At 37.6% G+C, this 21,493-nt stretch overlaps 1 protein-coding gene across 1 annotated transcript; it reads right to left on the bottom strand.

The window, feature by feature from the left end:
* Nucleotides 1-1,429: 1,429 nt before the first annotated feature.
* On the bottom strand, nt 1,430-21,019 carry ALX1 (ALX homeobox 1). The gene is made up of 4 exons (XM_071744914.1): nt 20,699-21,019; nt 17,920-18,224; nt 14,331-14,459; nt 1,430-2,081 (listed from the first exon to the last, which is right to left on the bottom strand). Exons 1-4 carry the CDS (start codon nt 20,928-20,930, stop codon nt 1,761-1,763), a joined length of 987 nt encoding a protein of 328 aa, XP_071601015.1. The 5' UTR covers nt 20,931-21,019; the 3' UTR covers nt 1,430-1,760.
* Nucleotides 21,020-21,493: the final 474 nt, after the last annotated feature.

Genomic DNA, 21,493 nt, shown 5'->3' on the forward strand with positions numbered 1-21,493 from the left:
TTAAGCTTGTTTATTCTGCTGAAAGATTACAGAATGGACCCATCTCCTATTTTCATTTTAAAGTTTAGCCTTGTGAACAAGAGCAGAAACAATCTGGGGGTTCCTCTGAAATTGTTTTTGTGAGTCCTGGTAGTTCTGCTTTTGCTGTGAAGAAATGTGCTTCCCTGATCTTCCTCCCCCACCCTGCCTTTCTTCCCCCCCCCCCCTACCCCTCCTCCTCCCCCAGCTTCTTTCCTAATGGCCAGAGAGAAAAGCAAGGAGCAGGGGGTGCCCAGAGAGTTGTATCCTGTTCTAATCACAGCCATGCAAGTCCTTCTTCATTTCAATTAATTTACTATGCCTTTATGAACCTGAGAGACTGACTGTTGCTTTCAAAGAGGCTGACATTTCACTCATCTGAAGGAGCTTGGAATGTGACAGGGGAAAGGGAGGAGAAGTAAATCAAAGCAGATAGCAATTCTCCAGATGTAAAGTATTTTTCTTCTCCTTTATTTTTTTTTCCACCAGAAATGTCAGAAAGTCTGCTGACATTTTAATTCCTTTGTGATAGGCTGGGAGCTGAAAGCCAAATCCTGCTGCCACTGCAGTAGAAAAGATTTTTCCCATCTACTTTAAAGGGAGCAAACCAGTCTTACACTCAGGAGGGGGGAAAAAAAAAAACCAAACAAAACACACACACACAAAAAGTATCAGAAAACTATAGCTAAAACTGAATTAAAAAATTATTGTATTCTTATAACATCTTGAGATCAGTTACAGGCTGTAACTGGCAAGCTTTGTTGAGTTTTTTTTTCAATTTAACCGTAGTATAAGCAGAAACAGTCAGTAGGACTGACTGGTTTCATAGTAAGACTAAGGTGGGTATTTTTAAAATCTGGATTCTGTTGTAAGTGTCACAGTATTGTCCCATGATCTTTTCTGGTCACCTCGTTTTCAAGATACCCTGTCTGCAACCTTAAAGTTTTCATTTAAACATCAGTTGACTTACAGAATGTGCCTGCCTTTGAAAACTCTGTTAAACACTGTGATCCTGTTTTTAATGATATGTTTGGCAAAAAAATCTCATTAACTTTAATGGAAATACACTCAGGTCCATAAAATAAAGGAGTACCTTCTACCCTCATTACATTACTTGTGTCTTGACATAACTCCAACAAGCTCAACATGCATTTAGCAAAACAGCAGTGCTGGCTCAGAGCAGCAGCACAGCACTGAGAGATGTCTGCACTGCAAATTCCACCTACAACATGAAAAATCATGAGGTGAGAGGTGTGCTTAGAGATATATTTCATGATATTAGTACAGTAAACTTACATGATATTAGTACAGTAAACTTATTTTCCTTTACAGAATTGTTCCCTTACGAAGTATTCATTTGTAAAGCATTAATTTTGTGTACAGGGCTGTTAAAAACAATGGAGTAGACATATTTGCTTAATAGTTTTATTCTTTTTTGCAGGTTCTATAATCATATTTCGTCAACTGGTACAACAAAACATATTTCTATATAAGAAAAAAAACGAAGAGGGCTTTTTGAGCTTGATGCCTGGTAAATCTATTTGGTTTATTGTTTTATTGTTAAATATTATATTGCATTTGTTTAAGCAGACATTGTGTATATTGTGATTTCTAGCATTCCACACGCAGCAGCATATTGTTATGTCCTTTAAATATGGGAAAATAAAAATGTTTTCAGTTTGCTATTTAAAAAAAAAAAAAAAAAAAAAAAGGAAAGGAAACAAAGAGAGAGCACTGTTATATTACATGGCCCAGGAAATATTGGCAGCATGCTCTTTGGCTTTCATCCGTAGCACTGCAATGCTGGAGGACCTCCTTTCAAACTCCGGCTTGGTTTCAAAAGCATGTCCATTGGTTGCCCCAGAAAGTAAAGAGTCAGTGAAGAAATTATTCAGGGGCATGTGGCTGAACTGATTCTGGTGGTTTGAAAAGCCTGTGTAGCCAGAATCTGTCCGGGGTGAATGGGAGTAAGGTGTCATACAGGAGGATGTATCTCGTGGTAGCATGCAGGAGGTAACCACAGAGCCACTAGTCGCATTCCCTGCCCACAGATTGTTCTGAATCTGGAACATATAAAATGAATAAGATTAAATTTAGATAATTCATCTTTTGTTTTCTGCAATGCTTGGTTTGTTTTCCTTGACACATCCATAACCTCCTTTAAAGCAAGCAACAAGTACTTAACTGGATCATTCACTTAAGAGCCAGGGCTGCTAAACCGTATTCCTATGCTCTGTAGCTCTTTCCTGAGTGTTTACCATTGAACCTCAGGATGCCATCAGCCCAGCCAGTCAGAAAAATTATGGAAAGCACACAACTGACTTCAAAGAAGAGGTGTCAGAGGAGCGTACAATATCATAGCTGTTTTTACCATGAAAGCTTCTCCTCATCAGAATTCTTTCTTAGTGTAATGATAGGAAACAGTATAAAAGGGTGAACAAAACCAACCGAGATTTCTCAAGCTACGATGCCCAAGAAGTATTCGCAAAATTAAATATTGTGAAACCTTGCATAGTTTCTTTAAAACAAATTAAACCAGAAAATTCCAGCGTAGTTAATACATACAAAAGCTTTCCTAAACTTGTTTCAAGGATGGTTTTAAAATAAAAATTATTTTCATTATGTTTTACGTTAAACTATACTTGAGGGCATTCCTGCTTTGGGTCTAAGCCTTAGCTGGGAACTAAGGAACTAATTTTCCCTTGAAAATGTTGCATGACAGACTAGGTGACAAACTTTGTGGTTACCAGCAATGTCTGCTGAAGATCTGGAGTAACCACATATACAAGCTTTGATGTGTAACGCCTTCTGTACTTGGCAGTCACTTAAAGCTTCATTCTGAGTCTCAGGCCTTCTCCTATCATCTATGTATAGATACTATTTATGTATAGCTATTTTTCACGTATTTGTTAATAGATGAACAAACAGAAAGATTTTCAAGGCCTAGAATAGGGCTGATGGCAGTTCCTGTCATCATCTCAGACTATGCATTCTTTCTTTCCTCCTCTATTCATTTTGCCTTAGTCAAACTTTACACTCAGCAGCTGTCCTTCTGTCTCTTTAAGATCTCTACTCATGTCTATGTCAATCCTATACTTTCTGACATAATGTGACTTTGGTCACTTTGCACTTGGGTCCCCCATTCCTCTATACAGCTTTATATTTCTTCTGTACTTTCTAATGACATCTCTTTCCTGAATGTAAAAAATAGGTTTTAAATGTACAAATATTGTGATGCAAGACATTTGTACTCCTCACTCACAGTACAGAATTTCTCAGCCATGAATCACAGAAATATATCATTTTTTTTTTTCACTTTAATAAATTTGTCTTTACCCTAAAATCTGCTGTCAGTTTAGTATATCATTGCTCTGATTAACTGGGAGTGAGCCCACTTGTCTTCATTCTCTGCTATACCTCAGAGTAATTCCAATTTCTCTTTGGTTAGCACTGTTAAGTGAATTCTCACTCTAAACTTAATTGTGTCCTCATGTTCCAAATCCATAGACAAAGGAATTTTGGCTTCAAAATATGAAGGTTATCTCACTAGATGAGTGGGTTTTTTTTCTGCCAAATTTGAGGTCAATGGAAGTAATGAATTATGACAGACACACACATAACACACACAGAAAATGAAAAATGAAAACATATTTCTAATGCTGAGTTGGTTTTTTCCTATTGTCCTATTACTTTGCAAGAACACATATCCAACAAACCACCAACAAGCTAAAGAGATAAATTATGGTTCACTGAACTCATCTAGCTAAGATCTAGTGGAAATAGCAAGGATCAGATAATAAGAATCTTATTTTTAAAATTAATGTTCTGAACAGTTGTATTAGCAGAGTTCATCAGAAGCTGACAAACTACCTTTGGTCTCTTTGGCAATTCCAGCAGGAAGAAAAAGAACCAGTAAACATTCCATTTTGGCTTCCTGGAGGAGAGTGAGGGAAAGTCACAGTAGCAATATGTCTCCCCACACTCTTTGTCTCCCCAACCCCTTGTTCATACAGATATGTGAACACACACACTTCTACACCCCCTCATGTAAATGCCTTTCCACACACCAGCACACATGTACAGCTACTGGGGCACTGCTCAGGTGTCTGCTCTTGCATATCTCAGGTGGTCTGCTGAAAGGTAATAGAGGGAATAAGGTGCCTGGGAAGGATATCAAGGATTTTTCCTCCTTCTTGTGGGCCTCCTGATATATACAGAAGGAAAGAGACTCTAGTGAGAGTTTCAGAACTTTCCAGTTCCCATCCTTCCCTTCTTCTTTCAACAGTTTTTAGGAGACTCTCAAACATCAGCCCATCTCAAACATCAGCCCATCTCATAGAATCATAGAATCATAGAATCATAGAATTGTCTGGGTTGGAAGGGACCTCAGAGATCATCAAGTCCAACCCTTGACCCACCTCTGCGGTTGCTAGACTATGGCACTAAGTGCCACATCCAGCCTCTTTTTAAATATCTCCAGGGATGGAAAGTCCACTACTTCACTGGGCAGCCCATTCCAATGTCTGATCACCGTCTCTGTAAAGAAATTCTTTCTAATATCTAACCTAAACTTCCCCTGGCACAACTTAAGACCATGCCCTCTTGTCTTGTTGAAAGTCATCTGGGAAAAGAGACCAACCCCCACTTGGCTACACCCTCCTTTCAGGGAGTTGTAGAGAGTGATGAGGTCTCCCCTGAGCTGCCTCTTCTTCAGGCTGAACAGCCCCAGCTCCCTCAGCCTCTCTTCATCTCAAACATGGGAAGCCCTTACAAGATCCTCAGCTGCCCTGTTAGTCCTCAATTAGCTTAACTGCACCAGTTTGACTTATAATCAGACAAACATTTTACTTTTTTTTTTTATCTTCAGAAAATGGGTGTTTTATCTGGAGAACATAATATACCTGGACCTATGTGAACCATTGCCTTGCTCAAAACAATTTGTTACATTCAGCCACACAGGACATCCCAAAGAGAGCAGTACATCTCTTATGGCTCAGGATTCAAGGATTCCTGAGAGTCCTATTACTTGGGAGGCTTCTCAGATCCTAATACAGATTCTCAGAATATGGCAAGAAGGAAACAAGTGACTCTGAAAAAAATATAAAAACTCTGGTAGTTAAGTGTATGGCAAATGGGAAGCCAGCCACTAAAACTCATAAGGCTTGCTGCCTTCTCAGAATTGGTGAGTCTGGAGTACAGAGAAGAGTATGAAAGAAGATAACAGCTGAAAGCCTTTAAGATCCAGAGAGTATCTCCACTTGAAAGCCCAAGCTGCACACGTTCTGTCTCAGTCATGAGCTGAGAAAATCAGAAACCTAGTAATTCACATAATAATATTTGTCCTTTTTTTTTGTTGTTGCTGTTCATGAACAGTATAACCTTTTAGTTGTACTTTACTGTATTTCATGGTTACATATACCTTTCCTGAAGCAGCAGCAACAGATTAAGCAGCTGTTGAGGATATCTTTCCCTTTCTTCCTACAAAACAAGTCATCCATTCCTCTTTCCTTGCTGGTCCATTTCAGTTTTTTTGATGGTGCAACACTTTACAGAATTCAAGCAGGGAGCTGATACAGTTATAAAAAAGAATCCAGGAAAAAACAAACAAACAAAAAGTCCAAAAAACTCCCCCACCAAATATTTCAAGCACATGTACACAGAACCCCTTTTTTTCTCTCTCTCTTTTTTTTTTTCTCTTTCTTTTCTTTTTTTTCTTTTTTTTTTTTTTTTTTTCTTTTTCCTTGGTATTTTCAGGCTTAATTGAGAATCTTCATAACAGGATGAATTTTCTCAGGAAGAGACTGGTTCATCTATGCAGCATCTAAGACCTAAATCTGCATAAGCTCATCATCCCCAAAGCTAACTCACATGTGACAAAGTCTCATTTATCTGACTTACTAAGATGTCTTTCTAAGAAACACTGTGCCAAATGCTGCAGTTGCCTAGGCTGCACAGGCATAATTATGGGAAGAATTTTTAAAAAAATCTGTTTAAATAGGAACATGCACGAGTTTGCCTTTAATACAGTCAAGATGGGAAGACTTCAAAAGGCTCAGAGGCTCAGTTTGAAAGTGCCCAATAACCTATGCGGTCTGCAGCTATCACAAAATCACTCTTTCCTTCTATATTTCTAGAAGTTTGCTTTGCAATAAACTAAGTTTAGTTCCACCAGTTTCCCTGATATTTTTATCCTGGGCAAATCTTTCTTCAATTTAGCTTCAGTGAGACTGCACAGGTGTAAATGAGAACAGAATTCAGCTGCAAATCCTAAAATATACTAGTGTCTTGTTAAAGAAATATGTGAACAAGCTATTCATTCCGAAATATTTCAAAGGAGTCCCCTAGATTTCTTCCTTAGAGGAAGGAATCCAAATTGGTAAACTTAACTTCAGAAATGCCACAAGATGCTAGGAAAGCTTTACATCTGCTCTCATGAGCCAGTCATGTTTTTCAAAAGAATGTTTCAGTCATAATAATTTTCTGTTCGCTTTAGTTGGTTGAGTGACTTGACTTTTGATACTAGATTCTCATTTCTTAGCAAGGATTTTCAACATAAATATGTTATAATGGAAGTTAGTTGAGGAAAGTTTTCCTGCATTAAAAATTAATACAGTAATGTTTTACAATAAGTCAAAATTATCAGACCCTTTTCTGGTATGTTGGAAGGAAAAGAGACATTATGTACATGAATTTAAAGAAAATATTTTTCCTCTTAAACTCTTGTGTGATCCATGAACTATATAAAAGCCAATTCAGAGACTGTGAATGAGGCTATACATACAGCACATCTCTGGTTTCTGTTAACATCACAAACAACTTGAGCTTTGCTTTTGTGGTTACCATGAAATTACCAGAGCCCTTCAATATATTTACCTACTGTATGTTTTATGCACACACACATATGCACACACCCTTCCCTTAGAAGAAAAAAAAAAAAAAAAAAAAAAGTCAAATTTCATAGCTGTGACAAAAACATAACTGGAGAGTTATGGTTGTTAACATGGTTATGATATCATTTCCTCAGTATATGACCTTCTGCTTGACACTGCAAAGGAAAATTAGCTTAGGTAATAGGTCATCCCACTTGGTGTCATTGCTTTTTTTCTGTTGAAATTTTGAGCTTCTGGATCTTCAGCTTTCTTACAGTTGATGAGAAATCTCATCAACTCAGATCTCCAAATTTTCTGAGAGATTTACCTATCACTTACCCAGCTTTGGTTCACCTATCACCATATGTCTTGTCCCGTGTTATCTTGGTCACTGTTCTGTCCAGATTGGAGTGTGTATCTATAAGCACTCACAGCTTCTATGTGAGTCGATGTATGTTTTAGTGCTTCACATGTTTTTAAGATCTCTAAATGCAAAATAATAATCTCTTAATGTCGATATTCTATAACATATGTTATGTTAATGTTGTTAGATGTTATATTTACTCTTGGAATTAGAAACTATACATGGAGTCTGTTTTCAGGGTGTTCCTAGGCATTGCAAGGGAGACAACAGTGACACAAACTAATTAGAGAAGACCTGTGAAAGACAGAGACTGGTTGGATAATTTTTTTTTAAAAACTCTTCTCTTTATCTGAAGAAACAATCCTTTTACTGCCAGAAAAAAAAAAACCAAAACTAAACCTGTGCTTGCACAAGGAGCTGCTTTAGGCAGGTTAAATGCAAATCCTGTTAAATTGCTCAAAACTGTTGATCCATGGGCTGTACTTAACCCATCAGTGCAATTGATTTGGTCTGTCACTTGCCACAGTACTTTTTTCTGGGGCCTCTTAAGGACATCAAGAGTATGGGCAGAGATTTGCCTCTACTGCCTGAGTTTGTAGCTTCATAAGTACTCAGAATAATTTAAACTGAAAAGGACCTCTGGGATTGTTAATCCAAACCTTTGCTCACAGATAACTTTGAAATTTAATCAGGTTACTCAAACTCTATGAAGTCCAGTTTGGAGTAACACCAGCTACAGAAATTTGAGAACTTCTATGAGGAACTTGTTCCAAACCTTTACCATTCTCATTGTATTTTTTCATTTATACCAAGACAGAATACTTCCTCATGTAACTTGTGATCATTTCATAGGAGCCCTTGGACCTAATGAACATGTGAAGATCATGTGTACTGTACTGGGTTCAGGTACGTATGTGAGAGCTGCAGCACACCATTTTCAAATATGTCCATAAAATGCAAGTTGGCCCTTGATAGTGAGATTCTTAATGCTACAGTTCTACTGTATTTGAAAGATCCATTTTAGGCCATACAGCCAGTGAACAAAATAAAAATCTGTTCATCTTATCTCATACTTAAACAGTTTTCTAAGGTGCGAAATACTGCAGATTTAAAAATTCATCAAGCTTTCATTCTTTTATGGGATGTTTTGCAGATAAACTGTAATTTCTCCCTAGTGCAGCCTTAGGGCCAGTTATTATAAGAATTAACTACATTTCAAATCTATGATGCAGTTAAAGACGATATTTCATACCTTGAAAACTACTACCATTGCTACCTCAGAAGAAAAGTTAATTTGTCTTATAGATAATCCCCAGCTAAAGTCACTCTCACAGATTTTAAATGTTTGACAAAAAAAATAAAATAAAATAAAATAAAATAAAATAAAATAAAATAAAATAAAATAAAATAAAGCAAATTAAAACCAGCAAACAGATTGTTGAGACTGCAAGGAGGACCACATACAGTGATGGTTTAGAACCAAGAAAAAATAAAAGCACAGTGCACAGACTACTTTGTGTGGAGCAGACACCACCCAAAAAGATTAGAAGTGTTCCTCTTGCTAGAAGATCATCCACAGCAGTACAACTGTTGGCACATACACAGCAAGCAACATACCATCCAGGTGGTGGCCCAGCCCAAGCTCCATGCTGTCACAGTTAGATAGCATGAGTGTATGGTAAAATGTCTTTGAAGCTGGCTCAGATATGTCTACCACATCTACTTAATCAGGGCACCCATAATCCTAATGAACTATTGTGATTCACTGTCATTTGTATATCTACTACAGTTAAAAGAATTTTTAAGTCATATAACATGTGGTGTCTAATATATGCCATATGAAAGATTTAATTGGAGCATGTAACTTTGATTATTGCTAATGAGAATTACCCATATGTACTAAGGCTTAAGCAGAACTGTAATGGTGATCCAAGGACTTAGTATATAACACATGTATACTGATACCGCTTCTACACTCTTTGATTACTAAAACAAATCATGTGATACCATGCTGTTCAACATATTTAATTTGATTTATCAGCCTGATCTATGAAATTTAAACTCCAGCCTCTTCCTTCTATTTTTGAGGTTTCAGCATTCCTTCTTTCTGCACCTTATGCATCACTCCGACTCCCATACTTTTGAAACTTCTTTGTCTCCTCAGGTCTCCCACATACACTAGGCTGGGTTTACCACACCAGAAAAATTAAATTCAGTTCTGTCCAAATCTTGCCTGCATCTTCAAGTAAAATAGAGACAAGCAGTACATATCACACATAGTAGTAGGAGGGAAAGTATAATGGTGACAGGACAAAGCCCTTCACAAGAGCTTAGAAGAACAATAACAATGATTGAATTAGACTCAAAGACCCAAAAAGAAGAAAAAATGCAAAGTATGGGATAAGACTAGGTAGGGGGGAAATACTGAGCCCTATATCTTCAAGGATACAAGTTAGCATTTATTTTCCTACTAATGCACGTACTTTTATAAAAATGATGTCTTCATAAATTTAACTCATAGAGGTAAAGCTAGATGGCTGTGTGATAACAGTGTAAGCTTTTGATCAAATTTCGTTATTATGTGTGTAAATAAGGAGAGCATTAAAATTAAAGTTTATCTCAGTTTTTTTGATCCTTTGGTACTTATCACAGTGAAACTTTAACAAGGTCAAGTAACAGCAGCCTTTTCAACAGGCATAGGACAGCAAAAGTAGTCAAATGAAGCCTGTTAAGGTATGAGAAGAGCAAGAATAAGCAACGTTTTAATTATTGCTTTCCCAACACATAGTATATAGATCATCTTACCTATTTTATAGCTTATCTTTCAGGAAGAGTAGACTTTATTGACCAATTTTTCACCAGTTTTAAAGGGAACACATCTCTGCCGTAGAAGCTCCTCTGATTAAGTTTCCTAAGCTCAAGTGTCTAATATCTATCTGACCACCATCTGCCTCTCTTTAAGTGTGCATGCTTCTTGCAAGTCCTGTTCATCAGTTATTGAGGTTACAATATCGAGTGCTGATTGTTCACTGTCATTTACTCAGATAAGTTGAGGAAAGAGTCTCCATAAAGTGAATCTGCACTCAATTCCTCACTTATGTTAGGATGCTGCCTCTTAGCTTTCATGCTGTCTGCAGAATACTGCTGACAAATGAGGCTCAAAATGTCTGGCATCACAATTTCAACCAGTGAATTATTTTCCGAGTGCACTTAAGATGACTTAGGCTACAATGTGTTGCCTCTGCAACAGAAACTTGAAGCTTAAATACTGAAACGAATGAAGCTGAAACATTTTACTGTAATGAATGAAAAGTACTGAATATAAGATTTTCCTATAAAAAGTGGTTTTAAAAAAGTGGTTTTAAAAACATTCAGCAAAATGTTTTTAAAAGTTAAATTTTCACCTGAGTGAAAACTTAACAACTCTGTGGCATTTGAATGTTCAAGTTTAGAAAAAAACATGTGAATAACAGATGATTATCCTGGAATATTGTACTGTTTACCTCTGGAACCCAGGTGTTGCCAGTGTAATTAACAGAAGATCTGTTTGTGGAGAATTTGGACAATTTATTAAATACTTAACCTCTTTGAAGTCAGCTGAGCAAGTATTTTGCACAATAAGCAACACCCAAAGTCAACATACTGTAAAAATAATTACAGTTAGAGTGAATTAGCAAAGCATACAATTATGGTCTAGGAAAAGAAAAAAAAAAAAACAAAAAAGACAAAAAAATACAGAAAAAAGAAAAAAAACCCACCAACTAAAATACATTATTACTATTTTTAAGTTAAAGTGTAATTTAATAGCAAAATTAGACTGGATTAGACAAGTGGGGGTTGGGCCAAACTACCTCCAAAGATCCCTTCCAACCTCAACCATCTTCTGATTCAGAGCCAATTGTCTACTTGAATTAGGTTGGAAAGATCATCTACTCAAAGGAAAGCATCTCAGGTTTATATCATCGCTCAGTGCATGGCAACATCATGTTCTTAATTTGTACTTGATGGAGACAACTGTGAAGAGACTAAGCAGGGGTCTCCACACCCTCTGTTGACTGCAAAACAGACTGATGTTTCTGATGGAATGCAAGTGGGATATCTCTTTTGGGAACATATCTTTGGTGGGGCTCAAAACAGAAATCTTCCAACTGCAAATTCATATAACTCACACCAGAAATTCATTCATTCCTGTTCCTTCTGTAACAAAGCATTAAATATCTCAGCTTGATTTTTTTTTCCTTTTTCAACATCATCTTATATATCTTATATATTGCCACCAACAGGGGGTCTGTTTACCCCCATGTTAACAAAGGCTTCATACATAAAACAAGCTCTAGTGATTTGTATTCCACGATCTCCAAAAAAACCAGTTACTCAAAAGTATGATAAAGTCTGTCTAATATTTAGTGATGTCAATGCCACAATAAAAGTGCTCATAAACAGAAAAAAAAATTAGAAAAAAAAAAAGATGGATGTGTTGTTTCTTTTCTTGCATTAAGTGCATTGAAATAAGGGAATTAGGGAATTGTTCCAGTAAAACAATTTATAACAGTGAAACCAAATGTGCAGACCTCAGTTTTAAATATCTGTTTCTGCTTGAGCTGTAGGATAGTTTAATGAGTTTATAGCAAGTCAGGTACTGTTTAATTATTTTCCATAAATGAGGCAATTATAAGTAGACATCCAGATCAAAAGATTTGAATTTAATGATGTTAGTAGTCATTGAGTTTGTGATACAGATTTTCATTGTCTCAAGCATTCTCATGGGAAGTGTTATATATTTGACATACACATGGTCTCCAGGTCCGCAAGAATGCAAACTTGCATTGATCACTCTGTGGTAATTGCCTGGATACCTACTCATATTCCATTTGGATACTTATTCATATTCCATTATACAGAAAAGTAGTCACCTTCTCCACCAAGGAGCAAGATGGCTTGTTTTTAGCATGTAGTCAAACCAGGCATTCCAGCACACAACTGAAATAATCAGAGTAAAGTGTACTCACACCTTCATTTAGCTTCTTGTTCCAGTTCATGAAGTAAAGTGCAACAGAACTTTCTCATGCAGGTAACCAGACTCAATAATGTGTTTGTGCCTATGTACACATAGTGTGCTAATCTGTGGTTATAGATGAGTGTTATATATTTATGCTTATGAGTGAGTATATGCTTGATGTTTCTAGATGGTTTAGAGCAGCTTTATTTAAGATTATGGTGCCAACATTTTCATTTCAATTGCCTGTTTTTAAGAACTTATAAATCGATGATGAAAAGTTTTTCCAGGCTGAAACTTAGTTGTATCATCAGCCTGGAAAAGGTTTTTAACAAATTCATAAATAGAGATGCTGTGAATTCACTTATCCTTTTAGCAATATAAAGTATTGAATAGATATTTCATTGGGTTAAGATTTTTATGGATGATATAACTCAAAAGTGCTTTTTTTTTAAAAGCATGACTTATAGGAAAAACATCGTAAGTGCTTACCAATGACTTGCATTATTCCATTAGCTCATGCAAATTAAACTTCTACCAGTCGGGAGCATTTGTAGATGAATACAGGATGAACTTGGAAACACAAAATTTAGACTAGAGTATCAAGTCATGCTTGATACAAGTTCCTATAACATCTCTTGTGATGCTACGGATACGACAGAAGGCCCTTCAAGAGATCATTGAACATCCTAAGTGACTGCATCTATGTCTTTTTGAATATGCACAGGAGTGTTAGGGTCTTTTTGCACACCTCTACCTAGGTAGGTCTCAAAAAAGTATTATGTCCTCCTACTTAAACATGGAGTATGTTATGCAACAGTTTCTGATGTAATTTGTGCTTTTGACCTATTATATTATAAAACAATATCAGGCAGACATATAAGTGCCATCAGATCTGAAATTGTTATGACCAGGTTCTGAAGTGGTCACTGATACAAGCACTAGACCTAGTAACATGCAACCCCTCAGAGGTAAAGCACTATAAGCTGAGTAGATGATACATGGACCCAAGACTTCTGGTTCAAAGCTAAGCCAATGTAAAGCACACCCAAAGTAAGCCCATGTCAAATTTGACTATCTTCTTAAGGCTAGCAGAGGCCCTGCTACTGTAAGAACTAGAAGAGCACCAGGACACCAGCAGTGGAAGGACTCTACCGTAAGGATGCAAACAAGATTTTTTGCTTTTTAATTGCGTGGTAAAAAGAAATGGAAAGCCAAAAACATGAAAAACAATGGATTCAGAATAAAAATATATTCACTGTACTAAAATAAGCAAGCAGGAAAACAATAGCAGAGAGTAAGGCAAGACAGTAAACCAAGGGACCAGAGAACAGAAATAGAAGATTATGATCTTTTTACACAGTATACCTTACTATATACTAAAGGAGCACTGAAAAAGAAAATCAAGTTAAACAAACTATTACTGTCTGAGAGAGCTCTCTTGCAACTCTGGCTCTGTCTCCCATCCATGTACATTTAATTCTCATTGTCACGGTTCCATGCAAGTAGAAGACTTGTTGTACCTTCCCTCAAGAAATTCTGCACATTTAGTATGTCAGAAGGAAATTATGTAGAGATCACGTAGCATATGCTTCATCTTATCAAACTACACAAGATCAGAGCTGTTAAGACAGTTGTGTTTGTGAATATAATCATATAAAAATATCCCAGAAGTTAAATCCTGACCCTATTACATCATTCATGTCAATCTTAATGAGTCTAGCCTTCATCCACAATTTGTGTACGGAACTAAAAGTGATTCAAATCCCCACATAGTTTTATGTGCAGAAAAGACTTAGCTACACAATCCTACTGCCAAGACATACATAACTTACGCAGAAATCCTAAGATTTTACGCAGATCCTAAGATTTTTGTTTTAAAAATACTTGTTTTTTAAGAGTCAATTATTTCTATTGAATGTTGGAACTGTTGTTCACAGTGGCAGGTCACACTGTTGATGTGTCTAAATAACACAGAAAGCTAAACAGAGTGAAGTCTTTATGCATCTCCTGTGCACGTGTGTACCTGAGGATGGAAGAAAGGTAAATGTACAAGCAAAGTACTGCTTGGTCTTTACTGTACCTGAGGGTAGCTGTCAGTCCGTGGAAGAACAGATATATCATAAGTGGCAGCAAAATGGCTCTTAGCTTGCTGGATCTGGCCATAACGTTCTCTTTTCCTCCATTTCGCTCTTCGATTCTGGAACCAAACCTATAGGATATGAGAAAACAGTCATCAGAGTAAACTTAATTGCATGCTGTGCAAAGAGTGTTAGGTTAAAAACCAAGAAATTTTGGACAGAAGCTTTGAAAATTTCTGTTTATCTAAGAATGGGAAGTTCTCCACCTGAGGATAAATTTCTTGGAGTTTCTGTTTTCTTAATGTCAGATCTGCTTAAGTTATTTCTGGCTATTTTTAAAGTATGTACTAATTTCTTTCTAGTGTCTCAAAAAAGCCTCAAACAAACAAACAAAAAAAAAATTCAGAGGTGAGAAGATTTTGTCAGGCAGAGTTCCATTCTGTAGAGTCAAATTTTCAAGAAATTTTCTCTTAGTTTCACATGTCTACTGACTTGATATGATGACCTATGATCTGCCTCCTACACGTATGCATAACCTTTATTAAGTATGGAGATGAAAATGTAGGAAAAGTTGGCATCAAAATAGTCATCTGTGCTGGTTTCTACAAGGAAGGATAACATGGCAGGAAGATAATAAAAAATCATTAAATCACAGACCTTTTAAACACTGTTGTGACTTTTTTTTCACATTTGTGTTCAGTGATACCTGTTTTCAAAAATGAAAAATTGAAGAATGACACTTTATGTTTAAACTACAAAATAACTTAGATCTGAAACAACGCCTTCTTGTCAAGTAAAACTATTCTCTTTTGAGTTAAAGGAACTACTAAGGCAAGTAATTTTTCCTTTATGAAAGTAATATTATCCAACTAAGTCTATATTGTTTATCTCTAAGGAAACTCATTGCAACACTTTTTAAAGAACGCAAGCTCCTAACAAAATAATTTTCTCATGGAAGCAATGCCATTGGTTAGTCTTCCTGATAAATGGATCATGAATCCTTTTGGATTGATACATACGCGAACAGATATGAGAGAGGGAGAGAGAGACAGAAAGAGAGAATGCCTGTGAATCCAAATTTGAGGGATATTTTCTGATCCCTAGTGGTTGGATATTTAAAATAACATTGTTTGGTTTATAATTCAGCTTCTGCCTTGATCTTTGGAGAACTCAACTGTTCTTTGATGCTGCGTAAGCAGCCAGGGCATAATTTTGCTCATTTTAATTCCCAAAGAGTTGTTGCAAATTTAGTATGAGCAATCTTTTAAAATGTACTTTGCAATCAAAGCAAGAACCATGCATTTAACTGCTGAGTATATATTGTTAAGGATATTGATGGTGAATTTGTATCATTTATGGTGCTTGAGGCTCAACAAAAAGAAAAGGAAAAATAAAATTCTCTTGTCTCCACAGGAGGCATCAAGAACACTCTGAGGGAATTTAGTCATGAGGTACTTTCATTGAAAAAAGACCTTGACAATCCCCTTAAAATGGGTGCCAATAACTTCACTGACATGCAGCAGGAAAAAGAACAACTTAGATAAATTAGGTTCAGGTTGCCTCTCTCTGCATGTATGCAGGACAAATATTAAATTGGATGTTGATGAAATGGCGGTGAAGGGAAATGTGGGTAAGGTATCCAGCTGATCACTCTGCTAAACTAAATCAAACAATTTGCTTGAATTTAGAGTAACTAAATGAGAAAAAAAGCACACATTTTTTTCCTTTGACAGTCCCCCAAAATGTTTCTGTTTACATCACTTTACTAGAAACTGACTCTTGGCAGAGATAAAGTAACCATTTGCCTCCACAAAGCAATGTAAAAATCTGCTGCTTGTTATACTTGAATTGCCAGATGCTTGCCTCTAATGATGTAAGGCCTTTTAAATTGCTTAATCTTGTGATGGAATACTGTTGCTACTCTGGATAAATATGATCACCATTTCCTTTCATATTCAGCATATGAAAAATTAAAAGATTGGTTATCTTTTAAGAAAGAGGGTTACATATTTAGATAAAATAGAAATAGATATTCTGTTAGTATAGAAAGTCTGTTGCAGACATATATGTTTTTAGAGTTACTCCCTTATTTACATTTCTTCTACCATAGGAAGCTTCTAAAACTTAAGAAAAAGCATGATAAAAATTCAGTTGATACACTTTAGTTTAATTCTCCACTCTCTGTTCTGACAATTAGTTTATTCTCAATATAGTTCTACTTATTCCAGAATTATGCAATTGTAAGAATAGTTTTGATGTAATGTAAGCTTTTTTCTTTTTCTTTTTTTTTTCTTTTTTTTTTTTTTTAATCCTAATGAATGGAAGTTTGGAAAATTGTACCAAATTTAGAGGGAGAAGGATTGCACAGAACCTGAATTAAAAGCCCCTGAACTAAATTTCATCAATACCACTGATTTCATATTGATGTAACTAACACGCAATTTTAAGCTGTATTTTCTGAGGACAATGGTGAATATGCTGCCTGGTAAATAGACATGAAAAGAACACTTCTTTATAAAATTAATTAGCTGAGCTCATTTCTGAAAGTTGTCCTGGTTTAATTTCAATTGTATGCATGTGCACTGGCGTCTATTTCTTTATATACATGTGTGAGTATGTGTTTAATTACAAGTTGTGAAGTTGTTATCATATTCAAGTCACTAAATTAAAAAGATTAATCCCAGTCTGTAAGAATTGACAGACTGCCATTCCCCAGATTGAAAGGATGACTGCCATCAGAATGAGGAAGATCTGTAAAATGGCATAAACTCACAAAATGTAGCTCATACTCTTTCTCTAAACGGGGAGAGGGATGCATGTCCTGGATATTTAGCTTCTTTTCTCGCTGTTAAACATCCAAAGTCATAAATATTGTTGAGATTACCATATGAGCACATACTGAATAAATCAGCATCGTATGCAATTAAGATACTGAAGTGGTGCAGTAAGTGGTCAAAAGTATGTTCCATTACAAAAATCAGAATAGCATTATGCATCATTATGCAAATTTAAAAATGAGCAAAAGTGTTATTTTTAAACTCATTCCAAACACAGATGACATGATTACATCCTTGTCCCACATAGACACAAACACGGGTACGTAAATATATATATATATTTTGCAGTTTTACTGCATACTCATTGGATTTAAATAAGGAACCTGATTATTTTTCCGATTGTGCATTTTGTGCTGTAATACACACAGAATCCTTTTGAATACAAGTTGTGTGCTATCACCATCCTGAGCTACTTGCAACATATCTCTTTAATGTGATTTTTACACGTAACACTTTCTTAATTTACTGCCCAGAATTCTGACAGTAAAACAGGACTACCACGGATCAAGACTGCTTTACTACTGATGTTGTTTTCTCAACCTTTAAACAACTTCCTAGTAGAGCAATACAACTTATTTATAAAAATAACAATTTATTTTAGTAGTGCAGTATAACAGCTCATATCCATAAGGAAATAAAGAAAAACAAGCTATTTGCTTTAGCTTTAGGGGCTTTTGTACAATCCCTAAGAGGATCACTTGCCAGTTCCTACAATGCGCAACTTGCCATGGAAACGCCGAAGTTTGGTTCCTACCTGGACTCTGGCCTCAGTGAGCTCTGTTCTCAGAGCCAGCTGTTCTCTTACATAGACATCAGGGTAGTGAGTTTTCTGGAATACTTTCTCGAGTTCCTCCAGCTGCAAACTGGTGAAAGTTGTCCTGTGTCTCCTCTTCTTACTACTGGAGACATTGCTGTCACACTTATCACCAAGTTCATCCAGTTCGCCTTTCTCCTGCATCCCTTTCACCGGAGACATCCTGAGATTGCTGCAATTGTCCATGGGCCTGTTCAGCTCTGTGTGAAGGGGCTGTCCTTCCACTTTAGTAATCCCATAGTTCACTGGACACAAGGTGAGGGATGAAAATAACTAGTTAAAGGGGGGGGCTTAGGATTCAAGAGGTCATATAAAACAGTTTCTCAAGAAACCAGATTCTCTGTGCCTGTGTTTTTTCTAAGAGGAATCTGAGATATTAACCACAGACAAAGTAAAAATATTAAATCACATTGAATTTTAACTGACAATCATATCTGAAAGCACTATCAGAATTTTTCAGTGTAAGGAGTATGAGAGTACTTGAATTTTACTCTACCACTGAAGTAGTTAATAATCCGTGAAATCAGCTTCAACTAGAGTCACACAGATAGGGAGTCTTCCATATAAGCACAGATTTTCATGTAAGGTAAGTGGCACAAAGCTGTTGACAAACATGACTTTAAACTTGGAAGCAGATGTAAAAAACTCTACTGTTAGGAAAATACAAAATAACTGTGAAGCAAACTAAATAGCTGTAAACCGGCAAATCAAGAAACAAATGAAACAAAAAGTTAGCTTCACTTTACAAATTCAATAAATTCCATATACCTTCACTTGGATTTGCAAAGTGGAATTGTTTCCAATTAAGTTTGTTATGGTTACAAAATACAGAGAGTTTCTGCAAAATGTTAACTTAATAAAAGAGATTGTTTCATACACTTTGTATAAGGATTGCAGGAACGATTTGTCTTCAAGTAAAATGTGAGTGTCAGAGATTAGAAATATTCCTCTGAAGGTCTTTAATGTCATGAAAACATTTTCTATTTTTTTCCTGTTTTTACTTATCTGACATCACTGGAAAAGTCATGCGATATATTACAGGATTCAAAAAAGATTTTTACTTTGTCTCTCAAAACAGAAGAAAGGTTAAAAAAAGTTACTGAAATTAAAATCTACAAAGGTGGCGTCTAACACATGATAAGAACCTTGCTTCGGGATTTTCTCACATTCTTTGTGATTTATTTCAGTCCGATCTGATTTTAACCAAACACAGGTTTTAGATACTTACCATCAATACACATATAGATAGGAAATTCCCCAAATCCCTCAAGGCACACATTAAATGAGCTAATTAGGAAAAACTTCCATATAAAAATCAATTTTCTGTAATTTCTTTTAAATTGCACTTGCAGAGATCTGCCATTATTTCTTCCAGACTGTTTCATACTAAAAAGATGTTCTCAAAAGAAAAAAAAAAAAAAAAAAAAAAAAAGCTCCAATGCCTATATGAAGTTAAAAACTGTAAGACATTGTTAGTCTCATTATTGCAGTTGATCTTAACTACGTTTTCCGATTCTGCTAGGAAAAAAATATATATTTTTTTTTTTTTTTTTTCCATACGCGATTTATATCAGATTGGAATAATGGGGAGATTTTAAAATGTTTCAAAAATAAAACATTCCACATTCTCTTTGCTGATCAGCTGGGGGAGGAGGGGAATAAATAAATAAAAATAACGTCGCTGTTTGAAATACCGAAGTCGTTTTCGGGCGATATGAGGAATCCCTATTGTGCATTCTTCAGTAACAGAGAAAAAGAATAAATAAATAAATAAATACATAACTAAGCCTCTCTGTCTTCGCGGTGCGATTTTTTGGGGGTTGGTTTTGTTGGGTTTTTTTTGTTGTTGTTGCTTTTTTTTGGGGGGGGGGGGGGTTTGGTTTTTGGGGTTTTTTGGGTTTTTTGGTTTTTTGGGTTTTTTTGGTTTTTTGGGGTTTTTTTTTGGAAGAACGGAACATGACCAAGTGACCTTCCCGTCCTGTACCGCTACAGAGGAGCTGGCCGAGCGCCGGCCGTGCCGGGTGTTCCCGCCGCCACCCAGCCCTGGAGCCGCCTCTCCCGAGGAGTTCGCTCACTGAAACTCCCGCTGCCTGCAGGGGATGGGGAACCGGGCAGGGGGAAGGTACGGGGAAGCCGCCGACACGGCCGGGGGGGACTGGAGGCGACCCGGAGCGGCCCGCGGAGGCCGAGGACTGAACCAGAGAGGCGGCCGAGCTCTCCCTCACCCTCCGGGCCCTGCCGGACGCTTTTGCTCCAACACGACAGCCCCCGCCGCCTCCCTTCCCCGTCCGTATTCTGTCCTGCCGGCCTTTCGGTGCCCGGGGCGGACGGACCCGGAGCCGGGCGGGCTGTGCCGTCCCGCTGAGCGCTGCGCTGCATCCCTCCGCGCCCCGCCGCTCCCGCGGTGGCCAAGGGGAGAAGCCGAGAGAGCCGGACCGGGGCCGGCAGTGAGGGCGGCAGCAGGGTTGACGGCACCAAAAGGGAAAGAGCACATCGAAGCAGGCGATCGCCTTTCCCCACAATTATTACTATTACTATTGTTGTTGTTACTATTATAAGTATCATCACCATTATTTCCTGACAGCCCCTCACCTGCCAGTGCCCAAAGGCTGCACATCTGCCTTTGGTGTCCCAAGGCAAAAGAATTCCTGGACTCGCTGGTACATCTGCAGGGAGGGCAAAGCACAAGAGGGAAAATAAGCCTGGCAAGGCGACTCACCGTTGTTGTCCTGGCAGGGTGATGTCCTCTCCATCCTCACATGATGCTCAGCCCTTTGCAAAGGGTTGAAGGCCTGCACACATTTGCTGCCTGACGTTTTGCTATAAAAGGACTCATTGTCCAAAGTTTCCATAACGTGCTCCAAAGTGCCTCCTGCTCCCATGTAGAAGTCACTGTTCTTGCTCGGCTGGCTCTTCAGGGCAAACTTCTCGCTCAGAAAATCCATAATCATCTAAGGCTGTTTGAGAGCCTCTTCCCTAGGCAGAGGCTGGGCTGTGAGCAGGAGAGGGAGGGAGAGTGGTGAGTGGATGGGAGGGAAAGCAGGAGGGAGGGAAAGACGTTCGGAGCTCAGGGAGATGTTTAGCCTCTGAGCCTTTGATTTGTCTTGTCCTGAAACGGGGACCCCGAAGTTGCTTTTATATCTTGAAGCTCAGCAGGGCTCCTTATGCAACCTCCCATTTCTAATGAATATGAAAATAGGCAAGCAGCATAACTCCACCCCAGGTCCCCCAAGACCTAATCCCAACACAGGAGGGAGTTCCAGGCCCATTTTCGACAGACGGATCATTTCAGACAGACAGACACGCACAGGCGTGCGAGGAGGGTGAGGGGAGACAGCGGAGGAGGGGGAACACATGAAAAGGACATTTCCCCTCAGCAACATGCTCACAGTTCTCCAGGGATCCTGGAAAGACAGCAATCCCTTGCTTCCCTCCCTCTCCCCCCAGATACCCGAGAAGTTTAGAGCAAGGTAATTTCAAGGGCACATACCCTTAGGTAAAGGATCTTCTTTAA

The sequence above is a fragment of the Heliangelus exortis genome, chromosome 1, assembly GCF_036169615.1.
Source record: "Heliangelus exortis chromosome 1, bHelExo1.hap1, whole genome shotgun sequence".
NCBI classification, from domain to species: domain Eukaryota; kingdom Metazoa; phylum Chordata; class Aves; order Apodiformes; family Trochilidae; genus Heliangelus; species Heliangelus exortis.

Excerpts from the sequence above, each read along its gene's own strand:
- ALX1 (XM_071744914.1), bottom strand. The coding sequence starts at position 20,930 with ATGATTATGGATTTTCTGAGCGAGAAGTTTGCCCTGAAGAGCCAGCCG. Across the intron at positions 14,460-17,919 it reads TCACTGAGGCCAGAGTCCAG|GTTTGGTTCCAGAATCGAAG; the intron begins GTAGGAACCAAA and ends CATATCCTATAG. Across the intron at positions 2,082-14,330 it reads GGACTGACAGCTACCCTCAG|ATTCAGAACAATCTGTGGGC; the intron begins GTACAGTAAAGA and ends TATATGTTCCAG.